Source organism: Trachemys scripta, chromosome 8, assembly GCF_013100865.1.
Source record: "Trachemys scripta elegans isolate TJP31775 chromosome 8, CAS_Tse_1.0, whole genome shotgun sequence".
NCBI classification, from domain to species: Eukaryota; Metazoa; Chordata; order Testudines; family Emydidae; genus Trachemys; species Trachemys scripta.
Window position 1 is genome coordinate 102,079,299 of NC_048305.1, and position 15,915 is coordinate 102,095,213.

General features: G+C 43.5%; 1 protein-coding gene across 2 annotated transcripts in view; it reads left to right on the forward strand.

Moving 5' to 3' along the window:
* The window catches only part of TRABD2B (TraB domain containing 2B), a 391,553-nt gene that overhangs the window by 227,142 nt on the left and 148,496 nt on the right, over window positions 1-15,915 (forward strand). For both annotated transcript variants that reach the window (XM_034780337.1, XM_034780336.1), the window contains one exon: window positions 458-632. In XM_034780337.1, the coding sequence (XP_034636228.1) occupies window positions 458-632 (175 nt within the window). The remainder of the gene's footprint in view (window positions 1-457; window positions 633-15,915) is intronic.

The following is a 15,915-nucleotide window of genomic DNA, read 5'->3' on the forward strand; positions in this document are numbered from 1 at the left end:
TAACATTTTTTTTTTGGGCCTCTTCAACATCCTCAGATAGTTACTCAAAACAAACACAAAATGAGTCCAGTTTTGAAATCCAGTGACGTTCTGTTCATTTTTTTGGTCCTTCTCTTTATTTTCCAGTTTCACATTCTCCTCTGCACTTCCCAGTTCAGATCCAGACCAGTAAAAATCCCAATTTTTTTTTTTTAAAGGCATGGTCTTATGGAATTTCCTGCAATCTGACACGGTTTGCACACCTTGTTTGCAGTGCCGGGAAGTTTGGGCAGTTTAGATAAACTTGGGTTAAGATTCCAATGTTAATTCCAGTTAATCTGGAATCAAGTAGGGTGTTGGATGCTTGGATGCTTAGCTGAACCAACCCAAGCTTTATTTCATGTTCTCCCGTCCCAAGCCCCCTGATTTCCCTCTGTCTGCTTTTGTATCTGAACTGCAGTATTTCTTTCCATTGCAGCTCCCTAACTTCATCAACACAACGCTCCCTCCACATGAGCAAGTGACGGCTCAGGAGATAGACAGCTACTTCCGACAGGAGCTCATTTACAAGAGGAACGAGAGGATGGGGAAAAGAGTGATGGCCCTTTTAAAGCAGAACACAGACAAGAGCTTCTTCTTTGCCTTTGGAGCAGGTATGGAACAAAATACCCTTGTTTGTTTACTTATGTGGACAATGTAATTGAAATCCAATGGGGGGGGGGCGGCGAGAGGGTTCTTCACTGTAAAATTTGGCCTTCAGTATAGAAATCTTCCTCTTGGGAATCTCCTTTGAGGCAGAAGGTCCTTGCTCCCTGACCTATTTCAGGACCTGGCAGTGATGTGGATTGAAACATAAACTCTTTGCACTTACACAATTTATTTTAAATGCCAACATATGTTCACTTATTGTTTCCCTCTTATTGTAAATCTGCTCATTTCTTAGAGACTGAGTCAGGACATTCATGGACTTTACTAGTAGAGTTGATACATGCCAGGCTACTTAGCGGCCTTTCAAATCATCGCAGACTATCTTCAGTGTTCCTTAGGGTACCTCTATACTTACCTCCGGGTTCGGCGGTAAGCAATCGATCTTCTGGGATCGATTTATCGCGTCTTGTCTAGACGCGATAAATCGATCCCGGAAGTGCTCGCTGTCGACACTGGTACTCCTGCTCCACGAGAGGAGTACGCGGAGTCGACGGGGGAGCCTGCCTGCTGCGTGTGGACCCGCGGTAAGTCCCTTGTAGTTCGAACTAAGATACTTCGACTTCAGCTACGTTATTCACGTAGCTGAAGTTGCGTATCTTAGTTCGAACTGGGGGGTTAGTGTGGACCAGCCCTTAGAGTGCTCCAGTTTGCTCCCAAAAGGGACTCTATACAGTAAAGATGCCTGCAATAGATTGCTACAATATACACCACTGCCCCCTTTCTTTTTTGAACAGAGTAGAAACTTTTCTAAGGTGAAAGCATTTATCTTTCTAACTTCTAAGGCCCCGACTAAGCATGTATTTAAAGTTAAGCCAGTGCTTAAGTCCATTGATTTCAAGGCAGTTAGCGACTGCCATATTGAAAACCAATAATTGATTCCTACTCTGTGTTTTCTTGCTCTTAGTCAATTTGTAATCCATGGCAGAACTTGGCCTCTCACCCCGTGATTCTTGCAAAGGATGTTGGCAAAGGCCACTCTTGCAATCCTTACTCAGGCAAAGCTTCCATAAGCATCAGTGGAAATTTTTGCTTGAGAAGGACTTCAAGATTTGGTCCAGACCTTCCTTGTTACAGCATGGACACATTTTGATTTTTTTTTCTCAGTTCATCTAGACTGAATTTTCTCTGGCACTTCTACTCTCCCATTCCTTGATGTTTCCGTGTCTTTAGAAATCAGTTTTGCCTAGCTCTCCTTGCGGTAGGAAAAAGCACTTTTTTAGGGAGAGAGCAGGGAGAGAGAGAGAGAAATTGAAAGGGATGTGTCAGATGTTTAACAGAGCAAAAGTGGTAGAGTAAAACTACACAAACAGGTACTTGCCACACATCTCTTCCTAGCAGTCATGGCTGAACTGTGGAAGTTCAGGGCTTTTGTTTAACATCCGAAATTGACAATCTGAAGATTATTCAAACTAATTGGGGAAAGTGGCTAAAAACTCTGCAAGGAGACAGGTTTCGCCATGAAATTTTGACTACGGCCTGGTTTTGACTGTGTTAGAATCAGCCTTTGTCACTAGGCTTCTGCATCCAGTTCTGTCTGCAGCCAGAAAGAACAGATACATACAAAGGTTTGGGGGAAATTTCTGGTTGTTGTTTTTTTTTTTAATTTAATTCAAGTGTCAGCTTTCATTCTTGCAACTCCTTTAGAGGAAACACATTAGCTCCTCACTGAAACAGCGTTTATTATGCTGCAAAAAATAAGCTGTTCCATCCCAAAAAAGGATCTCCCCAACTTTTGCGCTCATAGTTTCTGGTAACTTTAATCAGCACTTGATTGATTATTTGCAGAACTGATTGAAAATTGGATTTTTTTTCCCCTTTGGGAAAGTCCAATATGTCAACTTTTTATTTTGTTGATTTTTTTTTTTCTCCAGAACAAAAAGTTTTGAAAAATTTCATATTGGAAATGTTTGTTTTGGTGTGCTCGAACAAATGGAAACATTTTTTGTTTCAAGTTCACCATTAAACTATCTCTCTCTAAGGTCCCAAGGTGCTTCTTGGGAGTTGTAATTCTGATGCCGCAAGTCCTTATTCTTTCTATGGGCTTGGCTCCAGGGCTGATGTACAGCTCCCATGATGCACCATGTGGCTTGGTCAGAGGTCACAGTGTATTATGGGAGGTGTAGGTCAGCCTGCCTATAGGAGATAACGAGGCATGAAGCACCTGAACTACAACTACAACCTGATTCACCCTAGGTAGGTGCAGGTTGGTGTCAAAATGACTTTAAACAAAATATTTTGTTTCAATTTGTCCCAGTGGAAAATACATTAATACTAATTAAAAAATGGTTCAAACCAAATTTTACCATGGACAATTCCCAACCGACTCTCCTTGTCTGTCACCCATTGAGCCAATATGTTTCTCTGATAGAAATGGCCTAATTGTGCACCTCTGTATAGGTTGAGTATCAGGGGGTAGCCGTGTTAGTCTGTATCTACAAAAACAACAAGGAGTCTGGTGGCACCTTGAAGACTAACAGATTTATTTGGGCATAAGCTTTCGTAGGTAAAAACCTCACTTCTTCGGATGCATAGAGTGAAAGTTACAGATACAGGCATTATATACTGACACATGGAGAGAAGGGAGTTACTTCGCAAGTGGAGAACCAGTGTTGACAGGGCCAATTCAATCAGGGTGGATGTGGTCCACTCCCAGTAATAGATGAGGAGGTGTCAATTCCAGGAGAGGAAAAGTTGCTTCTGTAGTGAGCCAGCCACTCCCAGTCCCTATTCAAGCCCAGATTAATGGTGTTGAATTTGCAAATGAATTTTAGTTCTGCTGTTTCTCTTTGAAGTCTGTTTCTGAAGTTTTTTTGTTCAATGATAGTGACTTTTAAATCTGTAATAGAATGACCAGGGAGATTGAAGTGTTCACTTACTGGCTTGTGTATGTTACCATTCCTGATATCCGATTTGTGTCCATTTATTCTTTTGCGGAGGGACTGTCCGGTTTGGCCAATGTACATGGCAGAGGGGCATTGCTGGCACATGATGGCATATATAACATTAGTAGATGTGCAGGTGAATGAGCCCTTGATGGTGTGGCTGATGTGGTTGGGTCCTCTGATGGTGTCGCCAGAGTAGTTATGGGGACAGAGTAGGCAACGAGGTTTGCTACAGGGATTGGTTCCTGGGTTGGTTTTTCTGTGGTGTGGTGTGTAGTTGCTGGTGAGTATTTGCTTCAGGTTGGGGGGTTGTCTGTAAGCGAGGACTGGCCTGCCTCCCAAGGTCTGTGAGAGTGAGGGATCATTTTCCAGGATAGGTTGTAGATCATGGATAATGCGTTGGAGAGGTTTTAGCTGGGGGCTGTATGTGATGGCCAGTAGTGTTCTGTTATTGTCCTTGTTGGGCCTGTCCTGTAGTAGGTGATTTCTGGGTACCCGTCTTGCTCTGTCAATCTGTTTCCTCACTTCCCCAGGTGGGTATTGTGGTTTTAAGAATGCTTGATAAAGATCTTGTAGGTGTTTGTCTCTGTCTGAGGGGTTGGAGCAAATTCGGTTGTATCTTAGGACTTGGCTGTAGACAATGGATCGTGTGATGTGTCTTGGATGGAAGCTGGAGGTATGTAGGTACGTATAGCGGTCAGTAGGTTTCCAATATAGGGTGGTGTTTATGTGACCATCACTTATTTGTACTGTAGTGTCCAGGAAGTGGATCTCTTGTGTGGACTGGTCCAGGCTGAGGTTGATGGTGGGGTGGAAATTGTTGAAGTCCAGGTGGAATTCTTCAAGGTCCTCCTTTCCGTGGGTCCATATGATGAAGATGTCATCAATGTAGCGCAAGTAGAGGAGGGGCACTGTATAAGTTGTGATGGGTCTGATGTGCTCGGCCCTGGGAGCACAAGTGGACCACAAACGCAAGGAGGTCCTTCTGTCTCCCTAAATTGAAAACAGATGCTGTTTGTTGAACAGCATTTTTTTCAATAGTGTGACAAATGAACTGGCCTCCAAGGAGTTTGTTGTAGATAATCTACAAAGATACAGCAAAGAGAAGATAAAAGACCTTACTATTGTCTTTTGTTACAAAGATGTTGCAGGCCTGACAACGAAGATGACTCAAATATGATAGAAGTGGTTTGGAAGCATTCAGTGGTTAATAGCAAAGATATGTCACTTCCTGCAATTGTCTGTAGATCATCATTGGGCCAATAATACATGGAAGTGCCACCATCCTACTTGTGAGATGACTAAAGTTTGATTATCCTGTAAAGAGGAAATGAGCAGTTGTGAGGACAAATATTTTAAATAGAGACGGCACTTAGGGAGGGTCTTAGATCGGAATCTGGAACCAGATTAAATAATTAGATTAATCATTATGAATTATGTTATGCAGTTAGATTATATTAACTAGATATGATCAGATCAGACATGGGGTCAGAATACAGACAAGAGTCTGTAACTGAGGTTCAGATTCACTGGTGGTGACATCTCGAGAACTGTTTTCTTGAGCTTTTGGCCCCAAATGATGGAAATCTCATAAAATCAGCTCTTCTCAGGAGACTTTCGCCAAGTTGCTCTGGAATTCTTCTCATGAGATTTCATCCACATCTGTACCCAAATGGGCAGGTTTTGGATACCATCAGGAAATAAAACACTACAGGTGAGTTCAGATCCATGAGTTGAGTCTAAATCATCTCACGTCCTTCCTGAAATTCCTGGAGGGCTGTATTTGAGGTTCTGATTTTGGCTGAACTCAAGTTTTTAAAATGAAACAAACACTGACCCTATCCTGCACACATTGGGCAACAGGCGATTCATTGTGGTGCTCAGCCTGTGTGTCTTTCTGAATTTCTTGCCCAAGAAATGAATTCACTTTCTTCATGTCTAGTTGAAGGTAGGCGTGGAGGGAATCTGAATGGATTATCAGGACATCAAGCTATTCTGGCACCAGATTATTTCCCAACCACTATTTACCTGCCAGAAAAAATGCATAGTGAGCTATTACTTTTCTGGAGTAATGGTGATGCCATGTGGCCAGTTCAGAAATTCTGATAATCTCAGAATGGGTTCCCAGGAGGCTATGGTGCATCCCATCCCAGCTTCTACTCATATACCATTGAACTGTAGAAAGCAAAATTGTAAGAGACCTACTTTATTCAGCCGTTTTGTCCATCCCTCCTTGGTAAGCCACTGCAGCTCGTCGTCCTTTCATCTTCTGTCCAATCTAGTTTTCAGTGATTCAAGCAATGCAGCTTCTGCCATTTCCCTCAGAGAGACTATTTTACAATCCAATAGGCGTCACTGGGAGCATTTTTCTCCATTATATTCAGCCTGCATTTTTCTTTTGATCATTTTCACCCCCTTGCACTTAAAGATCTCCGTGCCAAACTGAATATTAAATATTCTCTGATGTTCCTGAGATCTCTGTTTTTTAAAGATAGCCCAGAGTCTTCCACTATTCCCTGGTCTAGTCCATCTTTATGCTGTAAGTGATCGGGAGATGACTGATTCTTCCATGCCAGAATATTGCTGTGGTTTTGATACATGAGTTCATTTTCCTTTATGATTCAAATACAGTTGTGTTTGCAATATTGCCAACTCCCAAAAAATCACAAGCTTGGCTTAAAAATCATGGTTTGTTTTCCTAAATACATCTTGAGTTCTTTTTATTTGCCTTCTGATTCCTGAGCTTTAGGGTGCATACAGGTCATGTTTTCAACATTTTCTCTATACTCATGAAAGCTTGAAATGTATCTTTTAAAAAAGAGAGAGAGAGAATTGAATTTCTCACATTTTCCCATGACTCCAGGAGCTCAGTCTTTAAAAACATGCCATATACCGTGAAAAGTATGATAAAATTGCGAGGACTGGCTTTGATTTGTTTTAGCGAGGTTGCACAAAGTTAGCTGATGCCGTTTTGCTTAGGGGCCCAGTGACTTTTGCTAAATGTAGTTATTGAAGTTCCAGAAGCCTGTCAGTTGCATGCCCATTCCTGACCCTAATTTAGGATCTTGATTGAGGAGAAGGATAGTTTCTCTTGCAGAGCAGTAGATTTGCATAATGTGCATGACTATCCCAGCACAGTATGCAGATGTTCTCGTAAATTACAACCTGGTCAAGTTCAACGTACCCCTTTCAGTGATTATGGCAGCAGGATTTTTTTAGATGCCTGAAAGAAAAGATATGGTTGTTTAGAGTAAAAATATGATGGGGGAAGGGTCATGGTGACCATAAATGTTATGGAGTTGACAGGCTGAGGGCCATGTTGACTATAGCTATCACACAAGGAGACATTATGCTGGCTAACCACGAATGCAGAATCCCAGCGCCACCGAGCTAGCGGTTAGTTCTGGAAAATCCCAGCTGCTGGCAGCAAAGGGTTTGATTAGTGACTGTTGTGGGTTTGGACTGGCTGAAATTCCTACTGGGATAAAAACCTCATGGCTGTGTAGGGCCCACTCTTCTTAATATGGAATTTCCCTTATCACTAAAAAATATTACTATGGGCCAGATTGTGACTAGGACTTGCTTGGGTGTGCAGGTGCGGGAAGGCACAAAGAAGCCTTTCTCTCCATCAACCTTTCATCCCCTGGGCATGGGCTCGGCCCTGTTTCATTCCCTACTCTTCCCTTAGGGCAGGGATTGCTGACTACTATTGGATCATGTCTCCGTTGGAGCTGGAAGGTGTCATTTCCAGCGTTAACAATAGCGGTATAGCCCCAGTGGTGCGCGTGGGGGCACGAGCTAACCATCCCGGGGGGTTCAAACGGTATTGAACTCAGGGCAGTTAGCCCATCTGGCTCGTCCATGAAGTTCTGCCTACACTATTATTTTTAGCACTCTGGTTCAATCAAAGCAAGCACTGGGCTGTCTACCAGAGCTGGAAATTACACCCTCAGCTCCAGTGTAGACACATCCTTAGCACTGCTTGGGGTGCAAACCATCCCAAATGAGGTTGAGACGGCCACTGTCCTCGTTAGCCCCTGAAATGACAGGCACAGCTGGCCAGCCATGGAGAGACGTGCACACTCCACCTTCTTAAAGAGTGGTGTAGGGAGATTGCTCTCCTACAACTTGGTTAGCTCAAGTGAGAGGCATTGTGTAGCTGCGCATTACTATCAATACAGAATAGTAATTAACTACTTCAACCTGGCCCTACATGCCTATGTCAACCACTCTTCTATGTTATGGAGTTGCACTGTTACCACCTCGTTTTGGCTGATATACAATGTCATTCATTCTCAACCCATCCTCTGGCTTATAACCTTCCCCACAATATAATGCACTGCATTTTCCCATGATGCTCCACAGCCTAAAAGTAAAATTCTGATGAGGGCAGTTCTAACGGAAATCTATTGGGGGGAAATGTTCTAAATTCTGAGCCCCTAATAAAGGGACTGGCTACACTTGCAGATGTGGAGCGCTTTGAGTTAAACCAGCCTTCGTAGAGCACAGCAGGGAAAGCGCTGCAATCTGTCCACACTGACAGCTGACAGTGACGTGGCCACATTAGCAGCTCTTGCAATGGCCACAGAGAGCAGTGCATTGTGGTAGCTATCCCAGCATGCAAGTGGCTGCAATGTGCTTTTCAAATGGGGGGGTGGAGTGTGACAGGGAGTGTTGTGTGTATGTGGGGGGGAGAGAGAGTGGGTTTTGGGGGGGCTGAGAGCATGTCAGCATGCTGTCTTGTAAGTTCAGACAGCAACAGACCCCCATCCCCGCCTATCTCTCGCTCACACACAGCATTCCACAGTAATGGTTGCTTTGTCTCGGAGCAGATAAGCAGCCGGCAGTCAGAAATGGAGCTTTCAAAGGGCATATCGGCATGCCTGCAGTGATTCCAAAACAATGACAAGTGGCCAGGGCCGGCTCCAGGGATTTTGCTGCCCCAAGCAGCGCAAAAAAAAAAAAAAAAAAAAAAGCCGCGATCGTGATCTGCGGCGGTAATTCGGCGGGAGGTCCTTCGCTCCGAGTGGGAGTGAGGGACCGTCCGCCAAATTGCCGCCGAATAGCTGGACGTGCCGCCCCTCTCCAGAGTGGCCACCCCAAGCACCTGCCTGGCAAGCTGCTGCCTGGAGCCGGCCCTGCGAGTGGCCACTTGACTTAGGGGGATTATGGGACGTTTCTGGAGGCTGATCAGAGCGCAGTAATGCAACACCTCGTTCACACTGATGCCCGGGCATTTCAGCCAATGCGCACCAAATGTTAATCTTCTCGCCGAGGCGGAGTACCAGGAGCGCTGTAGCCCTGGAGTCAGAGCGCTCTGCGTGCCTTGCCAGTGTGGACGGGTAGTGAGCTAGGGCGCCCGGGGCTGCTTTAATGCACTGTAACTCGCAAGCCCTACACCCAAGACTCAGGTTGGGGTGCTGAAAGTGCCCAGGTACACAGTGGTGAAAACAGGAAAATCTCTGGTGACTAGAACTTGACAAGCACAGATGACTGAGAATTAGGAATCCTGCTGGGGTTTCTTCCCAACTTTGCCACTGACTTGAGGCATGACCTTGAGTGAGCTGCTTAGATCCAAGTTTGCAGAAGTGGTCTCAATTTGTCCAACGATGCTGTCCAAACTTTGTGCGTCGATAAGAAATGATGAAATGACATGTTTTGGCAGGTCTGAATTGACATTTTTGGTACCCTGCCAAAATATTTTTTTTTTGGGGGGGGTGACCATTTTCCCTGGGGAAAAATAAAATTTCCAACCTACTCTATACGCAGTTCTCACGTTTGCAATGCCCCGGAACAGGTGAGGACTTTCATTCTCCATCTTTATAAAACCTACCTGTTGCAAGTGAACATTTGTGCAACCCTCCCCTTCTTCTTTCTATTCCTGGCCCTCCCCAAGAAAAAGATAGCTCTTGCAATGGCCACAGAGAGCAGTGCATTGGAGAAAATGGGACCCAGCTTTGAAACATGCGAAATTCTGCAAAATCGAAACCTGTCCTTCCAGGGCTTAATCTACCCAATGAGTCTTGCTGTATCTATGCTCATTGGAAGTGTGCTCCAGCATACGATACAGTATGCATTGTTCCAGGTCACAGTCTTGATCACTTGCTTTTGTGGTCAACTCAATGGGATTAAAGGAAGAACGTTGAAGCCAAGCTGGTCTTTGCTTGAAAGTCCCATCCTCATGACTGATGTAGTGCAACAGCAAAGCACCTAAGAGCTAAAATACACGGGGCATTTGTGAAGGGCCTTTTACAGTCAAGAAACAGAGAAGCAGCCAATAAAGAGTTAATATTTTGGCAAGTCAGAACGTACACATAAAATCAATGTGTAAGAAAAAATCACTTCTGGTTTATTTCATTTTTATGGACAAGTAATTTTCAAGTAACACTTATGATAACAGATGGATAAATTTATGTCTGCAGTTAACTTGAATGATATTTTCCTTAGGATGTTTTACTTTCTCGTGTTCATTTCTGCCTCTCTTTATTGAAATGGAGCTCTGTCGTTTGCGGGGGGCGCGGAGGGGGGGGGTTGATAGCTATATTTATCACCTCTGAAGTTCAGAGGCAGTTCCAGTTCACAATGTTTAATAACAACCGTCTCCGCAGAGTATAAGACAGGATTTTTCTGCTTGAAAGAAGGAGGTTCCGCTGAAGCCAGGGACTGACCTGAAGTCGAAGAGAAGCATCCATAACTAGGCAGCTATGTAAGTGGCTTGTTTTTCAGACTGAGCAACCACAACTCCTACTGATGTATGTGGATGTTGCAAATGCTGAAAATCAGGCCACTATAATCAGCTGCTTCACTATAGGTTTAGGTGGCGAACTGTAGGCACCCAAGTTTGAGATTTTGGCCTACATGTCTGTTAAATAAGACAAGAGAGCCCAGCTTTACTGTAGATATCTGTGTGCCCAAATGATTGCAGGGAATTTCAGCACACGGTAAGGATATTGTTAATCTACTTTGTACTTTCTATAGGTCCACAAAATTGAAATCCTACTAACATCATCCTCCCACTCTACTGAAATCGTTCCAGCATGAATTGGACTGGTGGCGTCATTAATAACAATAGCCATCATAACTTTTACAATGACGTTAATAGAATTTATCAGTTGTCATCTTCAAAGTCCTTTGCAAACAGTAGCTGATTCATACTTACAACAGCCATAAAAGGTAACTAAATATGATCATCTCTGTTTTACTGATGGGGAAATTAAGACCTAGATTTTAAAAGCTTGTCTAGGAGAAGAAATCAATATCAGAGTTGGGATTAGAATGTAGAAAATCCTTAATCCTCATCCTATACTCATCCTGCACATCTCTTTGGTTCCCTTTCATCATCATAATAGCACCTGGCTCTTCAGTGCTTCTCATAAGTAGATCTCTAATTACTTTACAAGGAGGTCAATATCATTATCCCCATTGTACAGAGTGGGGAAGTGATTTACTTTAATTTACCCAGCAGTCCAGAGGGAGAGCAAGGAATAGAATCCAGTCCCCTGAGTCTGAGTCCAGTGCTCTACCCACTAGTTCACACTGCCTTACAAACTTCATATAGAAAGCATTTCCCCCACTGCTAAAGAAACAGCCATCTCTGCGGTCAAACATGGCAGCTATTTTACAGCAAACAGTGGCAATAGTCAATAGTTTGGGAAGGAAATGAAGGATGATGTATCCAACTGGAAAAAAAAAAGGGGGGGGGGATTTTAGGAAGTTATTAGCACCTGGCACCCATATGGAATCTGGCAATGGGGTTAAAATAGGTTTATTTTGGGACTGATTTTTCAAAAGGGACACGCATCCAAATATACATGCAATATTGTGGATTTACAACCATTGTACATGCAAATGACCAGATGGTTGATTGGCAGTCACAACTGATGTACGTTTGCATGCCAATTAGGCATAAAATTGCATTCACATTTGTGTGCAGAAGGAATCAGACTTGCTGGAAATCTGGGCCTTTCCTTCTAGAGCGCCACACTTCTTTCCAGTTTTCATTATCCTGCTTTCATCCCCTGCAGAATATTTTTTTTTTTTAAAGTAAGAAAAATATAGAGAGAAAACCACCAAATTCCAGGGAATAAAGAGACTCTATCCCTAGAGTACGGCTCCCTGCTCCAACGCTGATTAGTGGTGCTACTGACATCACCAACTCAGCTCATTGCAGAGTTGTCTCTACAGAGCAAGAAATTGGCGAACATGGGTCTGAGCTTGGCAAACCTACAAACGAGGAGAAAAGGGTGAATTAACGGTTTGCAGATGCTGGAATCCCCTGTGTGTGTTTTTATTTGGGCATGCAGATGCTTGTAGTAAAGTTGAGCTGTTGTTTTTTTAAGGCAAAATGTCATTTACCTTTAAAAAACAAATGCTATTTTTGTCTGAAGTCTTGTAAGTTACATTTAAAGGTCTTTATTAAAAAATGCAGGGTCTGATTCGTGTCTTAGATATTCTGGTGTAAAACAGGTATAACTCACCTTAAGTGTAAATCCAGCCTTTTAAAAACACAAGGAACTTTTATTATACATTGATCTTGTATCACAGGGACATTTGGAAGCCTCTGAAAGTATATATATATATTCCCCTGAAGCTGCATCTGCACAGAGAGCAACCCTGAGCGGCTAAATAATAGAAGAAACCCAGTTACTGGACCTCATTTGTTAAAGGAAAACTGCAATGATTAATTACATCTAAGGGTGTTTCCTGCAGTGCTCCTTCTCCACAACATGCCACTGATACTGGGATTGTTTGGGGGAAAACTGGCACGAGAATTGGGTCTGCCGGTTTTGTGCCAGCTGAGAATTTCTGTCCATCCAGAGAATTCTTTGCTGGCCAGCTACGGGCAGATGCTTGTTCCTTTGTGCTCCCTAAGCAGCCTTGTTAGTCACATTTCTAGATTCTTTGGAATTAGAAGTATTGGCTGAATAACTTCTACGTTGCATTGCAATTTTGCTTTAAGAAATCCCTTACAAACCACACCGCACATATTTTGCATGACGTAGTTTCATGTTCTGCGTGATGAATGAGAGAGTCTGTCTGTTTTCGGGAGAATCTTTGGTTTTAAAAACTCATACGTTAATGTCAGTTCCTTGAGATCCCTCACAAAATCATATCAAATCAAATTTATTATTACATCTGTGCCAAGTTCTATTGGACGACTCTACTTCTAACTACTACCCGTTCCGAAGGAGGCAAAATCTACGTTACCCCATCCTGACGTACACTATACTGACTTCGGCTGTAGGGATGTCAAAACACTTTACAAGTGTTAAATGAAGAGTCTCACAGACCTGTGAAACAGGTAATACTATTAGACCCATTGACTTACAGATGAGAAAATTGAGGCACAGAGATGTTAAGGGATAGATTGTGGCTCCTTTACTGGCCCCTATGAGAGTTCCATTGGAGTCAATGGAAGTACACTTGTGTGAACGAGTGCTCACAGGTGTAAAGAAGGAAGGGGTCCACATCGGCGGCCTTATTGACTTGACCAATATTAAGATACTGCTGGTGGGAGGGTTTCTGCCCTCCACTGTGGTCCTTACAGGCTTTTGAGGTGTCATAAAAGGCCAGTAGAGGCTTCACAGCTAAGGTGCTGAGTGCAATGCTGCAAGCTCCAGGGTAGGGGGCATGGCTGTGGGCCACATCTGGAGTACTGCGTCCAGTTGTGGGGCCCCTCCACTACAGAAGGGGTGTGAACAAATTGGAAAGAGTCCAGCGGAGGGCAACAGAAATGATCAGGGGGCTGGGGCACATAACTTACGAGGAGAGGCTGAGGGAACTGGGGTTATTTAGTCTGCAGAAGAGAAGAGTGAGGGGGGATTTGATAGCAACCTTCAACTACCTGAATGGGGGTTCCAAAGAGGATGGAGCTCAGCTGTTCTCAGTGGTGGCAGATGGCAGAACAAGGAGCAATGGTCTCAAGTTACACTGGGGGAGGTCTAGGTTGGATATTAGGAAAAAGTATTTCACTAGGAGGGTGGTGAAGCACTGGAATGGGTTACCTAGGGAGCTGGTGCAATCTCCATCCTTAGAGATTTTTAAGGCCCAGCTTGACAAAGCCCTGGCTGGGATGATTTAGTTGGGGATTGGTCCTGCTTTGAGCAGGGGGTTGGACTAGATGACCTCCTGAGGTCTCTTCCAACCTCAATCTTCTATGATTCTACAAACGAGGATTGATCATTTTCAAAGATATGAAATAGAAAAATGTGCCATGAGATAGATAATGTTAAGGCTCTGTCTTCAGCAGGAAACAGTTCTGACTAGAAACGCCTATTATCCCCTTAGCTTTGCCTCTTTGTGCCTACCTATAGCAGAGCCTATGGTCTCCTTGCAGAAAATCTCACAAGATTTATACTCGCTCCCATAGGTTCTCTTTTCAATATTAGTCTTCAAGGCATGTACAATGTATTCATTTTAGTGGGCTTAATAATACAGATGAGTCATTGGTTTGACACATTTTCCCAGTAATTTTTGAATAAATTCTTCATGATTAAAGATCTTTTCCCCTTATTTGAGTAGCTGCAATGCTAACAGACCTCTGAATCACAGGAGTGAGATCAGACATGTGTGTGGGGACTCTTGTTGTTTTACAAAGATCTGTAGCTGACTAGAGCTGTTTGAGTAAAGTGACTGTGGTTAAGACCTTCCTTTGATAGAAGCCACATTGTCCACAACTATGTGGAACTGGGGAGGAGTGTGAGATAGCAGCTAGGGGGCTTGGGAGGTTTGAGTCACCTCAGTCACCTACTCCATGGGTGCTCCAGGACTCAAGCACCCATAGAAAAAAATAGTTGATGCCCCAGGGGTCAGAGCTTGAGTATGGAATGTGATGAGTTCTGTGCTGCTAACAACTTCTGCCCTTTGGGCAGGGAGTTTGTTTGTAAACAGAGGCGGGGTGATTAAGATAACAGAAGGCTTGTCTTTAAATTAAATTAAGGATCCTTAGATGATCCTGAAAGCATTCCCAGGCACTCCAGTTAAAATCTAGAAAACAAAGGGTAAGAGTAAATGGTCCATTTTCAGAATGGAGAGAAGTAAATAGTGGTGTCCCTGAGGGGCTAGTTCTGGGACCACTGCTGTTCAACATATTCATTGGTGAGCTGCAAAAAGGGGTAAACAGTGAGGTGGCAAAGTTTGCAGATGATACAAAATTACTCAGGATAGTTAAGTCCAAAACAGGCTACAAAGGGATCTCACAAAACTGGGTGACACGGCAACAAAATGGCAGATGAAATTCAACGTTAAATGCAAAGTTAGTGCACTTGGCAAAATATAATCCCAATGATACATAAAAAGGATGGTGCCTAAATTAACTGTAACCCATCAAGAAAGAGATCTTGGAGTCATTTGCAGGACTCTGGAAGCACTGTGGTTCCAGAATACTGCAAATGTATAAGAATCCTTCTCACTGTGCCTGTATCATCCTGAACTCATTCTCCAGCTTCAGAAAACTTAAAAATTCTCTCCAGTCATCCAGTGGGACAGACGCAACTGAATAATGTAGCTGTCTTTAACATGCATCAAGACAATACCAGGGAACTAGATGGGAATAAGATTGCTGAGAGTTTCATCCAGAAAGCTACAGTGAGACATAACGTCTTTAAACTGGGATGTTAGTGAAGACAGCTTGTACATGATTGCAATGATTTTAATATACTGTAATGCATGATCATGTAATTATGTAGTTCATAACAATTTAATCATTATTCAAATAGTAAAGATTCCAATGATAGATACATTCAGTTACTAGAATATGAAAGAAGTGTATAAATATGCTGAAAATAACCTCCCCTCTGCTCCCCAAACACACACACACACCCCTCTTCAAAAGCACCTGCCGGCAAAAATAAAAGTCAGTGCCTATGTGAGACACTGGTTTGGGGGACTCTGGTAGCTGCACTGTGAAGACCCATTCTCTAAGGAAGGGCTCGAACAACAGGACTGAGCCTGGGAGTTCACCCTAGAGGCCCAGACCTAGAAACAGTGACTAGACTCAGCCCCGACCCAGTTGGCTTAAGGCATGTTGGACCTAGTGGTTGGGTCCACTTACAACAGACTGGTGACCACCCACAGGGGGACTGGCCAAGGTTATAACACAAGGCCATATAGAATTTTTCATCATTTGGATTGCAGAATGCTTTAAAAAGGAGGCTAATATCATTAGCCCCATTTTACAGATGGGGAAATTGAGGCACAGAGAGGTGAGGTGACTTGCTCAAAGTCACACAGCAGGCCAGAGCTGGGAATACAATTGAGGGCTCCTTATCTGTCTTCTAGTGTGTGATCCACTGGGCCACACTGCAACAATAGATAACTTCCCCCCCCCCCCTTCAACGGGAAAATT